This window comes from Etheostoma cragini, chromosome 10 (genome assembly GCF_013103735.1).
Source record: "Etheostoma cragini isolate CJK2018 chromosome 10, CSU_Ecrag_1.0, whole genome shotgun sequence".
NCBI lineage: Eukaryota > Metazoa > Chordata > Actinopteri > Perciformes > Percidae > Etheostoma > Etheostoma cragini.
In genome coordinates, this window is record NC_048416.1 from 2027231 (window position 1) to 2042245 (window position 15015).

At 40.7% G+C, this 15015-nt stretch overlaps 1 protein-coding gene and 1 long non-coding RNA gene across 3 annotated transcripts in view; one reads left to right on the top strand and one right to left on the bottom strand.

Moving 5' to 3' along the window:
- The first annotated feature begins 2817 nt into the window (after positions 1-2817).
- Positions 2818-15015, top strand: part of LOC117951763 — a 20636-nt gene continuing 8438 nt past the window's right edge. The window contains exons 1-2 of one of the 2 annotated variants that reach the window (XR_004658243.1): positions 2818-2873; positions 12179-12183. This is a non-coding gene — a long non-coding RNA (uncharacterized LOC117951763). Of the gene's footprint in view, positions 2878-12178; positions 12184-15015 lie in introns of both variants that reach the window. The other variant, XR_004658244.1, reaches the window with a different exon arrangement.
- Positions 11874-14042, bottom strand: her11 (hairy-related 11). The gene is made up of 4 exons (XM_034883642.1): positions 13962-14042; positions 13271-13366; positions 13069-13162; positions 11874-12595 (listed from the first exon to the last, which is right to left on the bottom strand). Exons 1-4 carry the CDS (start codon positions 14010-14012, stop codon positions 11967-11969), a joined length of 870 nt encoding a protein of 289 aa, XP_034739533.1. The 5' UTR covers positions 14013-14042; the 3' UTR covers positions 11874-11966.

Here is a 15015-nt window from a genome sequence, read left to right on the forward strand (position 1 = left end):
CAGAAGTAAAATTTGCATCACATGTTACTCGTTACACTTCAGTTTTGGCTTATACAGCCACAAACAGACAGGAAATACAATCAGTTTACCTGAATGGTTGAAAAATGGACTGAAGTTACCTTTAAGAGAAATGAGCCAGGACAGGCTTGTCTTCAATAGTTGACAACCTCCTGCTGGGGAGGATCAAAGTGCCTCTCTGTGCACATTAGGAAAATACAGGGGACTCATTTCAAGCGCTCAAACTGCCACATAGATGCTTAGCCACACATTCCCCCTGTCAGAGGCAAACAAAGACAGTTTTCTGGGAGGAAAAAGGTATGCTGTTTCCTCAACATGCCTCACCTGTGGTGACCAATCACAATAGCAGTTACAATCCCGAGCCCTGAAGGAAGATAGGTGAGGGTTTATGTTGTCATTGGTGGATGTTTTACAATCGGGTGTAATACATCTCGCAGCTAATGTTTATTTTCACAGGGACCACCTCATTCCTTTGGTCTGACCCAGAAGGATGCAGCGTATAATCATAACAGCATTGATAGGAGCGTGTTTAAATGTCTGCAGAGCGGCAGACGTTACACATTCATGCAGCTTCTGCTGTGTCAACAAGCAAGCTGTCATACTGTGAGCTGCAAATTTTATCTTGTATGTACATGTAACTATTAAAGTACAACAGTGCCAGATACTAGAGAATTTACTTTAGCGTTATTTGAAAAAAAATGTTTCTCTTTACACTGACATGTATAAGAACTCTATGGAATGAAGGTTGTTCTTTTAGTGAAGATTTTGTCAAAAGGTAGTAATATTGGTGCTAGGCTCCCTGGCGTGGTGCTTGCACTGAGAATCCTATAGCGTTCCTTTCTCAGTTGTGGTTGGTACCGGTGTTAGACCCATTTTATCCACCGGTCAATAAATTGGGCCGATATTTGCGTTTTTACATGTATCGGTACACACAGCATCCACAGGCCGCTCTATGTTGCTGGAGACGCTTCAGTTCATGTCAAGACCACGCATGGCCCCCTCCTTGAGGGAGCAAAAGCAGTATCGGTTCCAAATATCGGCGGTCCATAACGGTCAGCGGCTAAGGCTGACAAAAAAAACTTGGTATCTGCATCGGCACTAAAAAGCCTAAAAAAGCCCCAGAAATAATCTTAAAAAAGGGGCAAATTATAACGTCTCCAGCTAATTTTAACATTTCGGATGGGAGGAAAAAATGCTCTGGTTTTAATGCCATTTCTTCAAACCAATCAGAATCGTAATGGGTGGTGCTAAACTCTGCACGGAGCCGCTGCAAAATAGTTGTGTGAGAGAAAATTCAGATTGGACAGATAGTCTAGCTAGCTGTTTGGAATTCTCCTGCAGTTAAGAGCAGTTAACCATAGTCCTCAGAAATCCACCGAATATCAAGGGGAAGTTGAAGGATAGACTAGGCTATGCAAGACCCAAATTCAGAAGATTCTCACATACTTGCAGATGTTTTGGCTTTCATTTGCCAATAGTCCTTTTTTCCATTTTGTCTATTTTTAAATTTCTTTTTAATTGCAGACCCCATGACTTTTTTGACCCTGTGACTAATGTAAGTCCAATATTGATACGCCTTTAAGCTCTGTTTTTGGTCTCCACCAGCTTAGAAGGAAAATATCAGTCTCTTTAGCTGCTAATTGATTTGCTGTCTTCAATGGCTAGTTGCTAACTTTGTCTGGTTCAAAATGAACTTTTCCATCCACCAGCCAAATGCCTTGTGAATGTTTAAATTTTACTAGGCACTTAATAGATTACCATTGGGGTTTTTTTGGCTGGAGAGTGAAGAAAAGAAATATGAGGGCAGTGACTGTCGACCAAAACAGAAGATTTGCAGGTGATGCGGCCATCATTTTTAACAGAAAAAGCAAGATAAGCCATTTTTGAAGAACTGCTGTTTTGAGGGTGAAGATGAAGAGTGTTTATCTGCCAGCACCGTAGCTCGAGACCTCACTGTCTGCAACTCACAAATCATAGCATGGGAGGCCCTGAGTTCCTGTGCCAGGCTGCAACTCAGGGCCTCCTGGAATCAGCTGGAATCTGACAGAGCATCTGATCCATGATAAAGCAGTACTGATAGCCTCAAGCTTTGGGCTGTCCAGAGACCATGTAATGGAGACTATGCCCATGTACGTTGATATGCTAGAGAAGACAACAGAAGAGCCAATGAGGTAGATAATTATGGGAGCAGACATTTGCACAGCCTTTTGTTAAATCTCTCTCTTGCTCATTTAAAGGCAACGTGTTTCTATTTTGCCACTGAAAAGCAGTAACGTGCCAAAGGCTGTTTCCTGCAGCACAAAAATTGAAGAAAAAAGCTGATGACAGGGTACTTTCATGTTACTTATCGCGACACCCTATCAGAGAGATCTAGATGGGCCAGACAAAGTACCATCAGGTCCCGTAGCTTTGAGCAGAATCTCATCTGTTTCATCACATCTCCCTGTCTTTAGTACTCAGGGAGATGGGAGGTCGGTGGTCCATGCATTTAGACCACAGTGAAAATAGAGGCGGAGTCTGAATGACAGATAAGTCTTGTCTTATTCAAGAGGAGGCATCTGTGTTGTTATAAAGGACTTACAAATATGGAGCTGGATGAAAAGAGAGAGAAGCTCTGATAAACTACACACACACACCGTCTCACGCAACACTTCTCAGGAGGAGATAGCGTTCTCATCTCTTAAATGTCCCTAAAGCTGTAAGAGGGTGCTTGTGAGGATGGAGGCAACAGGATTTAAAAGGAGACATCCAAAGACTTTTGCACTGATTTTCTAGTGTAAAACGCATCCCCACTGAAAGATGTGTGTGTGAGTGTGTGTGTGTGTGTGTGTGTGTGTGTGTGTGTGTGTGTGTGTGTGTGTGTGTGTGTGTGTGTGTGTGTGTGTGTGTGTGTGTGTGTGTTTGTGTGTTTTAAACATTATGAGAGACACACTATTACTTAATTGGTGGCAGTTGCTGAGCCCACAGGGAGTTTGATTGGGAACCTGAGGGTCGCTGGTTCAACTCCCCATACGGACCAAAGTACGGAGTGTGGGCTGGTAGCTGGAGAGATACCACTTCACCTCCTGGGCACTGCCATGGTACTCAGGCACCGGACCCCCCTTAACCACTCAGGGCAGTTCAGATGTTCCGCAGTCGCACTCACTCTGACATCTCTCCATAAGTACATGTATAGGTCCTGAGCATGTGTGTGTGTATTTCAGGCCTGTGTGTAGGGCAATAAGTAGTGTGTGAATTGTAATTTCCGCATAGGGGATCAAAAAAGAGTATAAAGTAAAAATGACTTGAGTTGAAATGAGATGTTGTCTCTCTGGGCCTGCACAGCCTGTCAGCATGTGCTGTGATGATGTTTCCTCACATCACTAGATATCACACACAGTTAGGGAAACATTAACGTGAGTGAGTGCAAAGGCCTTTCTCGAGTTAAGAATTGTACCAGGAGACAGCATGAGTTTAAAAAAATCCTAACTGCAAATCCTAATCTGGCTAAAAATACACCTGAAATCCAAATCTGTTCTTATGTATGTGACAGAGTAATTAAAGAAATCAAGAAGTCTAAAGCTAGCAACTCTGTGAGACACTGGCAGTGGTGCTTTGAGCTAAATGCTAATGTCAGCCTGCTAAAACACTCGTAAAGACAATGCTGACGTGCTGATGTTAAGCATTTATAATGTTTACCATGTTTACCAGCTTAGTTAAGTTCATCAGAATGCCAATATTTGCTTATCAAAGTCATTAGGATTTATCATCTTGGGAGCATGAATATCTTTATAAAAACAATCTATCAAATTACATAGATGGAGAGACAGAGATACAGCTGATTCAGTCTGGATCCAAGTGTTAGACCAAGTGACTGACACTGCCATCTCTGGAGCCATGCTGCTAGTGTGGTTAGTGAAAAGTCACTGATCAGTGTGACGCCACTAAACCCTTCACAGTGCTGCTAATGTTGACTACCGGCACAGAGAGGGTGCAGGTATTTGGCAGTGAAGGTATGTAATTTCCTCTTTTACTGTAACTGTTGTTCAGTGCTTGTTCCTGCATGGAGTCGCAGCGGGAAACTCCAACTTCCCAAGATGGAGCACACTCTGCTCCTCTGCACCAGCCGCTGCCAGGTGTCAACATGTGATGCATCCATAAAAAAGCAGTTTTTCCATGCTCGTAATGTATGAGTGAGAAGTCTATAAATGTCTTGAATGCTGGCTTGATGTACTTGTTCCCTCTTAGTTTAGACTCTATTCTAATAGAACATCAGTTTCTAATTATAGATTTGTCATGTGGTGGTAAATTTGGAACAACTTGGAACATATGCACCAAGGTACCTGTCATCTTTTATCGTATTTTTCTCCACTTGGTAGAAGTACAACTGCTGTAAATTAAGCCCTAATGCAAAATCAAACAAAACTGCTAATGGGACTAAATTTAGATCTTTCTTAAGTGTGTTCTACATTGTTCAGAAACTTGGCTTCGGACACAGCAGTCCCCAGTGGAATTCTTACATGGTAGAGATAAGGACAGACTGCTCTATTAGTCAGTGCAGGGGGCCCCTTAAGGGCCCAGAGAATCTGATGTCCACACACACACTCTCTCCTGCACTCCAGGACTTTCTCAGCAGTATGAGGTTACATAAATGGAAAAAGACATCTACATCATCTAGCCTCCTTTTCTGTGAACAAAACAGCCTCTCACTCCTGTTTCTGGTGACATCAGGACAAAATGTCAAAAGTTCCCAAAAGGTTGCCGGCAAACAAAGTATTCTCTAAATGAGAATGGACAGGAGCTAGTATTTTTAGATGACCTATGCATCAGTGGCTATTTTTATCTGCATCTTCTGTTTTGCACGATGACCTGTGACCTATGAGGTTCTTACTAAATTTTAGAAAGGGCCAAAGAGCATAAAGTGTACTGAAGTACATCCCCGGGATTACAAGCGTTCCAGGGTGAGAGTTGGTAACCTGTGGTAGCTGCAGGCTAGCAGGGTCACAGCCCACCCAAGGGGGAGGGGAGACAGGGTCACAAAGGCTGAGGAGGATGCATGTTCCCAGACACAAAGTGGACAGCTCCAGAGCCCAAACACAAAACACAGGAAAGCACTGGCAGACAGACAGGAAAGGCTTGATTCTTTCATTTTCTAAAACCCCAAGTTAAAAAAACTGGCAAAACAAACGGCAATGTGATAAAGCCAATAGAGACCTGATATCAGGTGAGATCATGTTGACAATGAATAACACTTTGAATCCAAAGATGTCTCTAAGCTGTGAGGAAAAATTACAATGTTGACAGCGCAAGCCAAGTAAATGACAATACACTCTTGCATACTTGATTGCATCGGGGTCCCTCAGGAAGAAAAGGTTATAGGATCTCTGAAAAGGCGGCCATTGTTCATCATCTCCAGCAAAATGACTTTGTACAATCGAGAGGAAGAAAGACAAACCACGGGTCCAATGCGATAGCAGCCCATGAAAGTGGAGAGCGCTGATGCATGAGTGAAAAGCGCCCTATGTCAAATATAATTGTCCTGCCCTGAAAAAAAAAGCTAGCGATGTCTCATTTGATTCCCTCCTGTTTGGCTCAAGTTACTTCCTGTCTTCTTTAAGCATGTTTCCCGAGACAACAAAGCTCCTGGAGAGATTTTGGGATATCCCAATATCGATGTCCACCAAAGAGCTGAATTTAATGACCTGATTTCCTGTTTTTTCCTTTCTTTTGTTTTGAATATATTTCCAAGTTTTACATTTGAAACCAAATTTTTTGACATTTTGGGAAATGCGCTAATGAAATCAGTGAGCTTCAGGTCATGGTGGGCATGTTCTTACCTTTGGTTTCCCCCTGGTTCAAATAGTTGATTCTCATTGGAAGTGCATTGTCCAAAATGTTGCTTTAGGTTTTTTTCTCAATTACTTAAAAATGTATATCCAAATAAGCAACAATTAACCCAAAGGTTGTGGAAACAAGAGAAAGGGTACATCTCAAGTCCCCTATTTGATGTGTCCTCACTCCTCGATCCTCACGTGAACCAGAAGTGGATCTGGTCCGCCATGTGGAAGGCCGTCTCAGAGCATTCAGCCATACTAGTGTACTTAGGCACAGTGGTGCTAATGTTAACATGCTCGCAATGACAACGCGAACATGCTGATGTTTAACCAGTGTTATGTTTATCATGTTCATTCTCTTAGCTTAGCATTTGCTAATTAGCTCTAAAAAGTCCCTCCCAAAAAAACGTGATCACGCAATCGCATAATTCAATGCATAATTGGCCAAAGTCCGCATATTTAAGGGTTAGGGTTAGATATATACATATAGATAAATATGGCGCACTTTTTCAAAAGTTTTTTTTTTTTCAAAAAGGCACATATATTTTAGCAGAATGTTGAAAAATGTTGCGTTTACTTCACACGAGAGGAGCCATTTTCCCCTGTTGCCATGGGAATGTTATGAAGTGAAATAACTATGCGACAAGACAAACACAGTCTCTATTTCATCAAACCGCAATTTTTGCAATTTCATCGCATAAAATTGCATGAATTTCTCACAAATTCCATCGCATTTTTTTCAGAACACTTGCAGCATAATCAAGGATTTTTGCCCGCAACAATCACAAAAACTCAGTTTTCTGGACAGACTGTCTAGTTGCAGCTGAGGATGCTGGGAATCTAAGTAGTTTTGCAGGTATTTCTTCATGAATCAAAGTACTGGAGAAATAGAAAGTTGACCTGATGGCGCTAGATGAAAAGCCGGGGGTTACCAAAGGTATTGCATTTCATCCTGAGGTAAACACCTGCACATAAACTAGTAACTTAGTGAAAAAAAGGAAACAGCATTCATTCTCTTGGGACCACAAATGTCTGCACAAAATTGAGCAATTCATCCAATGATTTTTGAGATCTTTCAGTCTTGGCCAAAGTGGTGCAATCACTTGTCGTAAGTGAAATCTTGTGTCCAAAATAAGACCATTTGTATTTGCTTTTAGAACTCCATCCTTCATTATTGGAGATACAAGCTTTTAAGTCAAGATGGAGGAGTTGGATGTCTCCCATGGACACTTGTCATGCTCCATCCTGCTTCTGGCTGTCCTGATTTGTTGGCTCTGTGGTGAGATGTCGGCAGTGGCCCTTCTCCTGGCTTCTCTTTTGCCCAGTTGCCCTCGTCCTGGAAGCACGTCCAGCTGTCCCATCATTCTGTCAGCGCCGCTGTCTCCCTCAGCCCCAGATTAAAAACGCCAAAGGGGCCGCCAGGAAAAGTGGCTCGCCCCGTCTCTCAGGACTTATGTCAAAAATGTTTCAGTCCTCAGGTAATTTGCTACAGTCTGGGATCCTTTCACTATTACTTCAAAGAGCCTCGCAAAGAGAGGGAAAGAGAGAGAAATGAAAGGGAGGGAAAATGATATTTAGTTGTGGGTAGTGACAGATCTACATTCTTGAGTATTGACATGCAATCTGAGTGAGGAGTCCTCCTCTGGGGATGCTCACTGAGTCCACAGCGGTCCTCCAATCCGACTGATAAAAAGCACTGTGTCCATGGACCTTCGCCCAAAATCAAGCTAAGTCAAACAAACTGACTCAACTCCAAAAGAATTCAGTCACTCCCATGCAAATAGACAGCCCACTAGACAGTTAAATGTTCTTTTTGTTTCAAGGCTTTGAAAATCTGGTTTATCATCTGGTTATTCACATTTGTGTGATTAAGTTATTAAGGACAACCTGCATAAAGATTTTTACAAACCTTACGGCACATGAATCAAACATGATTCCCTTCTGTGACCTTTTCCTGGAATTGTAGCCCATGGCCGCTCTTTTTAATCTGGAAGTAGGTTAAAATGTCTGAATTTGTCTTAAATGGTCTTGGATTGGTGCACTTACATAAATGTTGGCAAGGGGAGTTAGTTCTGCCCTCTGTGTAAGACAATCCTCTGCTATTAGACTTGAACACAAACTGGTTAAGGCCTGTGGAATGGGGAAGAGAATCTGGAAGTGTCAGTTAAATTGAACTCAGAAAACCTCACAGGTTTTGATTTATTGTCACAGTAAAAAGAACTACTGAATCAGGGCAAATCAGAAGAAGTCAGATATTAGTCATATCCAGATCCACAGTCAACTTTCTGTTTTTATGGTCTGGAGCTTTAATCATAAGCTCCTGCCCTGTGCACTGTTTGTGTGTATACTTCCATGTGTGATCAAAGTGTGAGACGCCATTTTTTAAATGCACCAGCACGAAGGTATTTAGAGATCCAGCAGGCCATGACAAACCCGTGACATCTCCAAAGAACATCTTGAGTTTTCTCCAAATCAGGAATGCATGCGTGCATTCAAGGCAAACAAAAACAGTGATTAAAGAGGGTAACAGGATCAGCTCTAATCAGTGTGTCCTGAGAAAATGCCAAGGAGTTTTCAACCATTGTCAGGTCACTGCAAGAGGTGATCTCTTTCCCTATTAATTATGTGCCGTGCCGCTGCAATCGTCCTCTCCGGCGTGAGCGACCTTCTCTGCTTTCATATGTCTGAGCAAGATGATCAAAACACACAGGGAGACAGTGTGGAGAATCAAGCTCTCAGTGATGCGCCTGCCCTCTCATTTTTCTGACAAAGAACAATGGCCACCTCATAACTAATGGCGCTCGCACACAGAGACCTTCTCCAGTGCAAAGAGGAGCAAAGAGGGGGAACGTAACCATTATCCAAAGACATGTTCCATCATGCAAATTCTGTTTTCTCAAGCCAAATTTGTCGATACCTCCCTGCTGGAAATATTCAAAGCTTGTAATCTAGATTTGGTTATCAGATAAAGAGCAGGGAGAACATTGAGAGAAACAAGAAGAGAGAAGAATGATGTTGGTGGATCTTGGGCTTATCGCTGATAGAATAGCTCAATGACATCCTCTTTTTGCCCCAAATGACAGCCCCCTTTTGTTATGCTCTTTGTAAGAGGTCAGAGAGGGATGGAGATCATCTTCTCTGTTGCATGATGAAACTACGCTGTGTCAATGCTGCCCTCTGTTGGTTAAAGTTCAACATCTTCATAACCTGCCACCACTCTCACACCCAGCACCTTTAACTGTAGGTGCTTTTCACTTCTACAAAGTAAATGTGTGCATTCAGGTTTAGTTTAGTAAGTCTTTTACTGACATTGCTTATGATTTTATAGCTGGCACTCACAGTGAACAATTTGCAACATGTTACACATATAGACTGATCATGAGCACAGTTAAAAATGCCAAACAATACCACATATGTACATGTACATACATGTGAACACCACCTGTTTACCACAGCCTACAACCTCTAATTTTGTGAATTGTCCTTGGCGCTGTATATAATACAAGTTATTATCCAATGCCTAATCGTTGACATAACAGCATGTGCTGTGCAACTGTGTTATGTTGAAAAAAGTATACAATAAACACATGAATCTGTCATTTTTAAGCACAAAATGAATAATGGGTTGTATATATGCATGTGATCAGAATGGCCTACCTCCTTGATAAAAGTGGTAAAAAGGAGCCTACCTTGTTGATAACTGCAGAAGGTTGATTCTGTCAGACAGGAAATGTATATGAAATGGCCTACCTCCTCAATAAATGTTGTTAAAAGGATGGCAGGTCATTCCGTCAGGCAGGAAATGACTATCAGAATGCTCTACCTCCTCGATAAATAAGGCTAAAAGAGGGTAGCTCATAAAAAAGGATAATAGCTCATTTTCTCAGGGAGGAAAGGTCTATCAGAATGCTCTACCTCCTTGCAGGGTTAAAATGAGGGTATGTTCATGCTGTCAATAAAGAAAAGTCTATCAAAATGGCCTACCCCTCCAGTAAATGTGATTAAAAGGCATAGTTAATTCCGTCAGGCTGTAAATGTATGCTATGAATGAATGGCCTACCTCCTCAATAGGTGCAGTTTAAAGGGTGTCTCTCATTCTGTCATGCAAGAAAAGTCTCAGAATGGCCTTTTTCCTTGATAAATGTGGTTGAAAGGATAATAGCTCATTGTGTCAGGGAGGAAAAGTCCATCCCAATGGCCTACCTCTTAGAGGATGTGACTGAAAGGAGATTAGCTCATTCTGTCAGGCAGGTAGTGTCTATGAAGTATAGTTTTCTCAGCCTTAAGAATCCTCAGGAAATACCAGAGTGTAACAGGTGTTATGCAGCAAAGGGAAATGAATGTGGTTGTGATTCTCTTGTAATTCCCAAGGCAGTTGGTTGGTGGATTGGTGACACTCATCTGTCGTTAAGCTCCTATTAACCACTGCGCCCACTTTACTAGAAATAAATAACAGCTTATAAAAGTATGATAAGAGTTAGGATCATGTTCTCTGAGACAACTCAGAGTCCCACACTTTGTAAAGCGTATTCACATATTTTCAAGGTAGTAACATTTTACTAGTATAATTTTTCAAATACATTTTCCAAACAAAGCATAACCTCTCTAATCCAGTGGGAATAATAAAACTGTCTTTATAATGGTTTAATCCAGTCTAAACATATTAATAAACATGAAAAACTGTCTCCAAAATGGAAAAACTCAAGTGCTAAAACTTAAATTGATGAAGTCATACATATGTTATTATTTTATGCTTCAGAACTGAGAACACAACAAAAGAACAAAGCTCTTTCTGGTTTATGGAGCAGCTCCTAACTTCATATATGATGACATCACAAGTTCAAAATTGATATCACTGCTTTCTGGCTTTGAGAGAGAGTAGCTCATGTTCCCAGATATCGGTTGAACGTCATCAGGCCATGAATATAACCTGTTGGAATCCTCATTTAAGATGGGGTTTCCCTTTAAAAACATGATTTAATGATAGCTACATCGCAATTAGCTGGGCTGGTTTGGCGCCCTGTGATTGGCTCATCTAATTACGTCAGAAGAACATCATAATTGTATTTTTTTCTCCTGTGCTTTCCCTGATATGAGAAGATAAATTGTCATCATCTGCATGCCAAAATAGTCATGATTTTCATTTTGCATGTGTTTTTCTCCTATGTTTCATACCATCAACATGAAGCAGAATTCATGCACGAAGTCATGCATGAGGGAGCATGAATTCATTCATGAACTATCATTAATGTACAACGATTAATAATCTCTCATGCATGACTTAACGCAGAAACATTATGTTGATTAATGCCTCAATTAAGGTATTTCAGCTATCATGATTTCCGAGTTATTTATGATGTGCGTGTCTTTGTCGTCGGCATATCTGTATTTGGACCTCCTCCATCTTATCAATGATAAATAAGATATGAGTAATGGTGGCATAACGGTCCATATATTAAGAATGAAGGGAGTAGTTTGGCAAAATAATATTAAGGTTACTGCATTTACACAAAATACAGTGTACTGCAGATTCATTTTATAGTTGCTTTATTCAACAACATAAGGCAATAAAACATTAATACCCTGAACAATGTTCACCTCAGTAGGATATTTATGAATAATACATTTTACTGACTTTTAAGAGTGTGTGTGTGTGTGTGTAACTTGACATTGCTTGACTGATGTTTCTTATTTGAGGGGTCACAAAGATAATTGCTCATTATGCCATTATTAATCATTTATTTTCTTCATGGATTATTATAGTTTATCAAGTACTTAATGAATGAATCCATGCTTTTTCATGCATTAAGTCATGCATGAATTCATGATATTTCATGTAGCCTTATTATAAAGTGTTTACCAAAGGTTTTTGATTTTGATAAAAGTGCAAATAATAATAATAAAACCTGCAATTTGTTCACAGTGAGTGTATAAATAGACATACATTTACAAACTGAGACTTATCGGTTCAAGTACAAGTTTTATTTAGAAAAGACATACAAAATATAGTAAACTTTAATATGTACACTATACATTCTCAGCATGGAGAGTTTTTCATCCTCTCTACAGACGATTATGGCCGGTTCCCACTAGGTGGCTCTGCTGTCCTCAGTTTCAGTCCCTGACCCCACTTCATCAAAACCAAGGTCTCCACATCAATGAAGAAGAGTTTGTTAGTGACCCCTCCCTCTGTGCAGGGTGTGTAGGGGACCTCAGTGTGATGAGAGGGGGGCAGTGGAGGCCAGTGTGAGGAGCTGGGGGCGAGAAACTAAAGAAGGAGGTGTTGGAAGACAAAGGTGACAGACTGGGGGGGAAGGAGAAGTGAGAGGTAAATGACGGGAAAGGAGGAGAGGTGACATATGTGGAAAAAGAAGGGGAAAGCCAGGGAGAGGGAGGAGGGGACAGGTAGTCGTGACACGGTGTGGAGCAAGAGTGGGGCTGAAATGGGGAGCAAGATGGGAACTTCCTCTCAGATGTGCAAATGGCATCCCCGCATGGTCCATCTGGTCCTTTGGCCGTGTCGGTCTCAGGCCTTCTGTGGTCGGATTCTGGGTTCATGGTGTTTGGCTGCTGGCTCTCTGTGTGATGTTTCAGCCCCTCGAGCAGCTTGGTCCTCTGGGCTTGTGGGATTTTGTGCATGTAGCTGGTCAGCTGGGCCACACACTGCTGAAAGCCTGCACTCTCAATGGTAAAAAGAGGAGGAGCGCTGGACTCGGGACGATGGAGGCTTACCACAGGAGTCTTCACGTGACCATCGGTAGAGTCTGCAGCAAAGACAAGACACCAGGGCGAGGGGTAAAACACCAGCATTTAAGACTAAGAGTAATCCTGGTGTTGTCCTCCCGGGTCAAAAACCAACATAAATTGGCCATTTTCATCCTTTTTTTAGACTTTTTTTCACTACCACCACCTTACTAGTTTTATACTTTTGGGAATTCATTGTCAATAACTCTCAGTTATGTAGAATTATACAAAATGTTTGAGTTAAAAAAGCAGAAATTATGAATTATTTGAAGATCAGAGGAATGAAAGGGATGAATTGTATTTGCAAAGAGCATTGTATGGAATCAAAACCATTTTTTTGTGGTAATGTGGTTAAAAAGACACCCATATTTCAGATGTAGACATTATTTAAAGGGGTCAGATTTGACCCAAGGACAACAGGAGGGTTAAACCATTGATTTGCAGCAGAAAAAAACATACATCCATTTAAACAAGTCCATGTAGTCTGACTGACCCTTTCTCAGCGTCTTCCCACCTGTCAGCTTCTGCACATACTCCACAGCCAAGTCCAGGATCTCTGCTTTCTCTATTTTAGGGTTCTGCAGCCGCTGTGGGTGATAACAGTGAAACGAGGGAGAACACATGGTTCATTATTGCAAGGTTATGACTCCCTAAAGTACACATAGGTTGGATGTGATTGGATTGCCATGACTCACGGGATCAGACGTGTGACTCAACAGCAGACTCCTCAGTTCAGCCAGACTTTGATTTATTCGGTCTCTTCTCTTTTTTTCCACGACTGGTTTCAGAACCTAGAAAAAGGTCAATCGCATTGTCTGAGTATGGTGAAATGTATGGTGATATATGTGTATATTGCATATATACTGTTATATGTACGTAGTATGTATATATGGTATATAAAAGCCATTGATAAGTACAACTTGGGTTGTCAGGTTGTGAAAACCGTTTTTAGTTATGTATTTATTACATGTATATATGTGTATATATCTATATATAGATATATATATATAGAATATGTATGTATGCATATATATATACAGTATATTTACATATAAGTCATTGATAAGTACAACTTATAAGCCATTGATGAGTACAACTTGTATATATACATATATATACAGTATGTATACTGTATAGGTATGTAGTGTGTATACACGGTATATATAAGCCATTGATGAGTACAACTTGTATATATATATATATATATATATATATATATATATATATAGCCTAAGCTTTTTTGTAATTAACAGCTTACTTCTGCTCTATGAAGGACAATTCGATGGTTTGTTAACATTAATAAAACATGAGTAACAACGTGTAAAATATTAGTTTAAAGCAGTAGCATTTATTTACTAAATAAATGAAGGAATATAAAGTCCCTACCCTTTTTCTCTTTCCGTCCTCCAGACTTGGGTTTTGGAGTTTCCTGGTCATGTTGCAGGGTTTGGTCCAGACGTCCTGACAGGAGGCTGCGGTAGTTCAAACAGCCCCCCTGTCGCGTGGGGGGGCGATTATAAGGAGAGCTCGTGCGGCCTCTGATTGGCTGACACGTTTGAGTGACGACACAATGATCTCAACTAACTTTATTACTGGGCCGTGGATAAAATCGATCAGATTGTGATGTTATTTAAAATAACTCACATAACACATATTATTAAAGGCATCACTATCACCAATAACCTTTTTTGCTTAATAAACGTATTAACACGTCATCACTGGGTGCTATAAGACTCTGAGACACCACAATACTGCAATACTGCGTTATCTACATATATTTCAGCAGTTGCAGATTTTTGTATTCCCATCCTATATTTTGTTCTTGTATTTAAACCTATTGTTATTTTATGAATATTGTATGTATGTATATTGCATCCTAGTATTTCATTTATATTTATAATCTGTGCTGTGGGACTGATTTCACATCTGGAATACTGTAATTTCCAATTTTATTGGGATCAATATCTATCTATCTATCTATCTATCTATCTATCTATCTATCTATCTATCTATCTAAGCCTGCTGTAGAGTCCATCTACATCACTTGTAAAGGGTTAAGCTAAATATTTCTCTTGCCTTAGTATAAGACCAGTGGTCTTGTATTTATGGAGTATCCTAAATACTGAAATGTTATCTGATGAGTCTGGGTAATAAGGATATTTTTCCCATGTATTATTTGCATTAGGCTAAACGTGTCCCTCTGCTTCCTGGTGCCGTTTAACGCCTTCTACAAGTGAGACCATGGGAAAGCTTTTTTTTTCTTCTCGTGGGAACAGAGATGAAGTGAGAAAGCGAGGACTTTTTATGATGTGTGAGACATCCACACTTCATAAGTGATGAAAAGGACCAAATGAGAGCGTGTTGGTCCAGATCAGTAACAGGGCTGCAGCCCATCATCACACATTCTAACCCTCCAAATAAAGACCGTATTCCCCCCCCC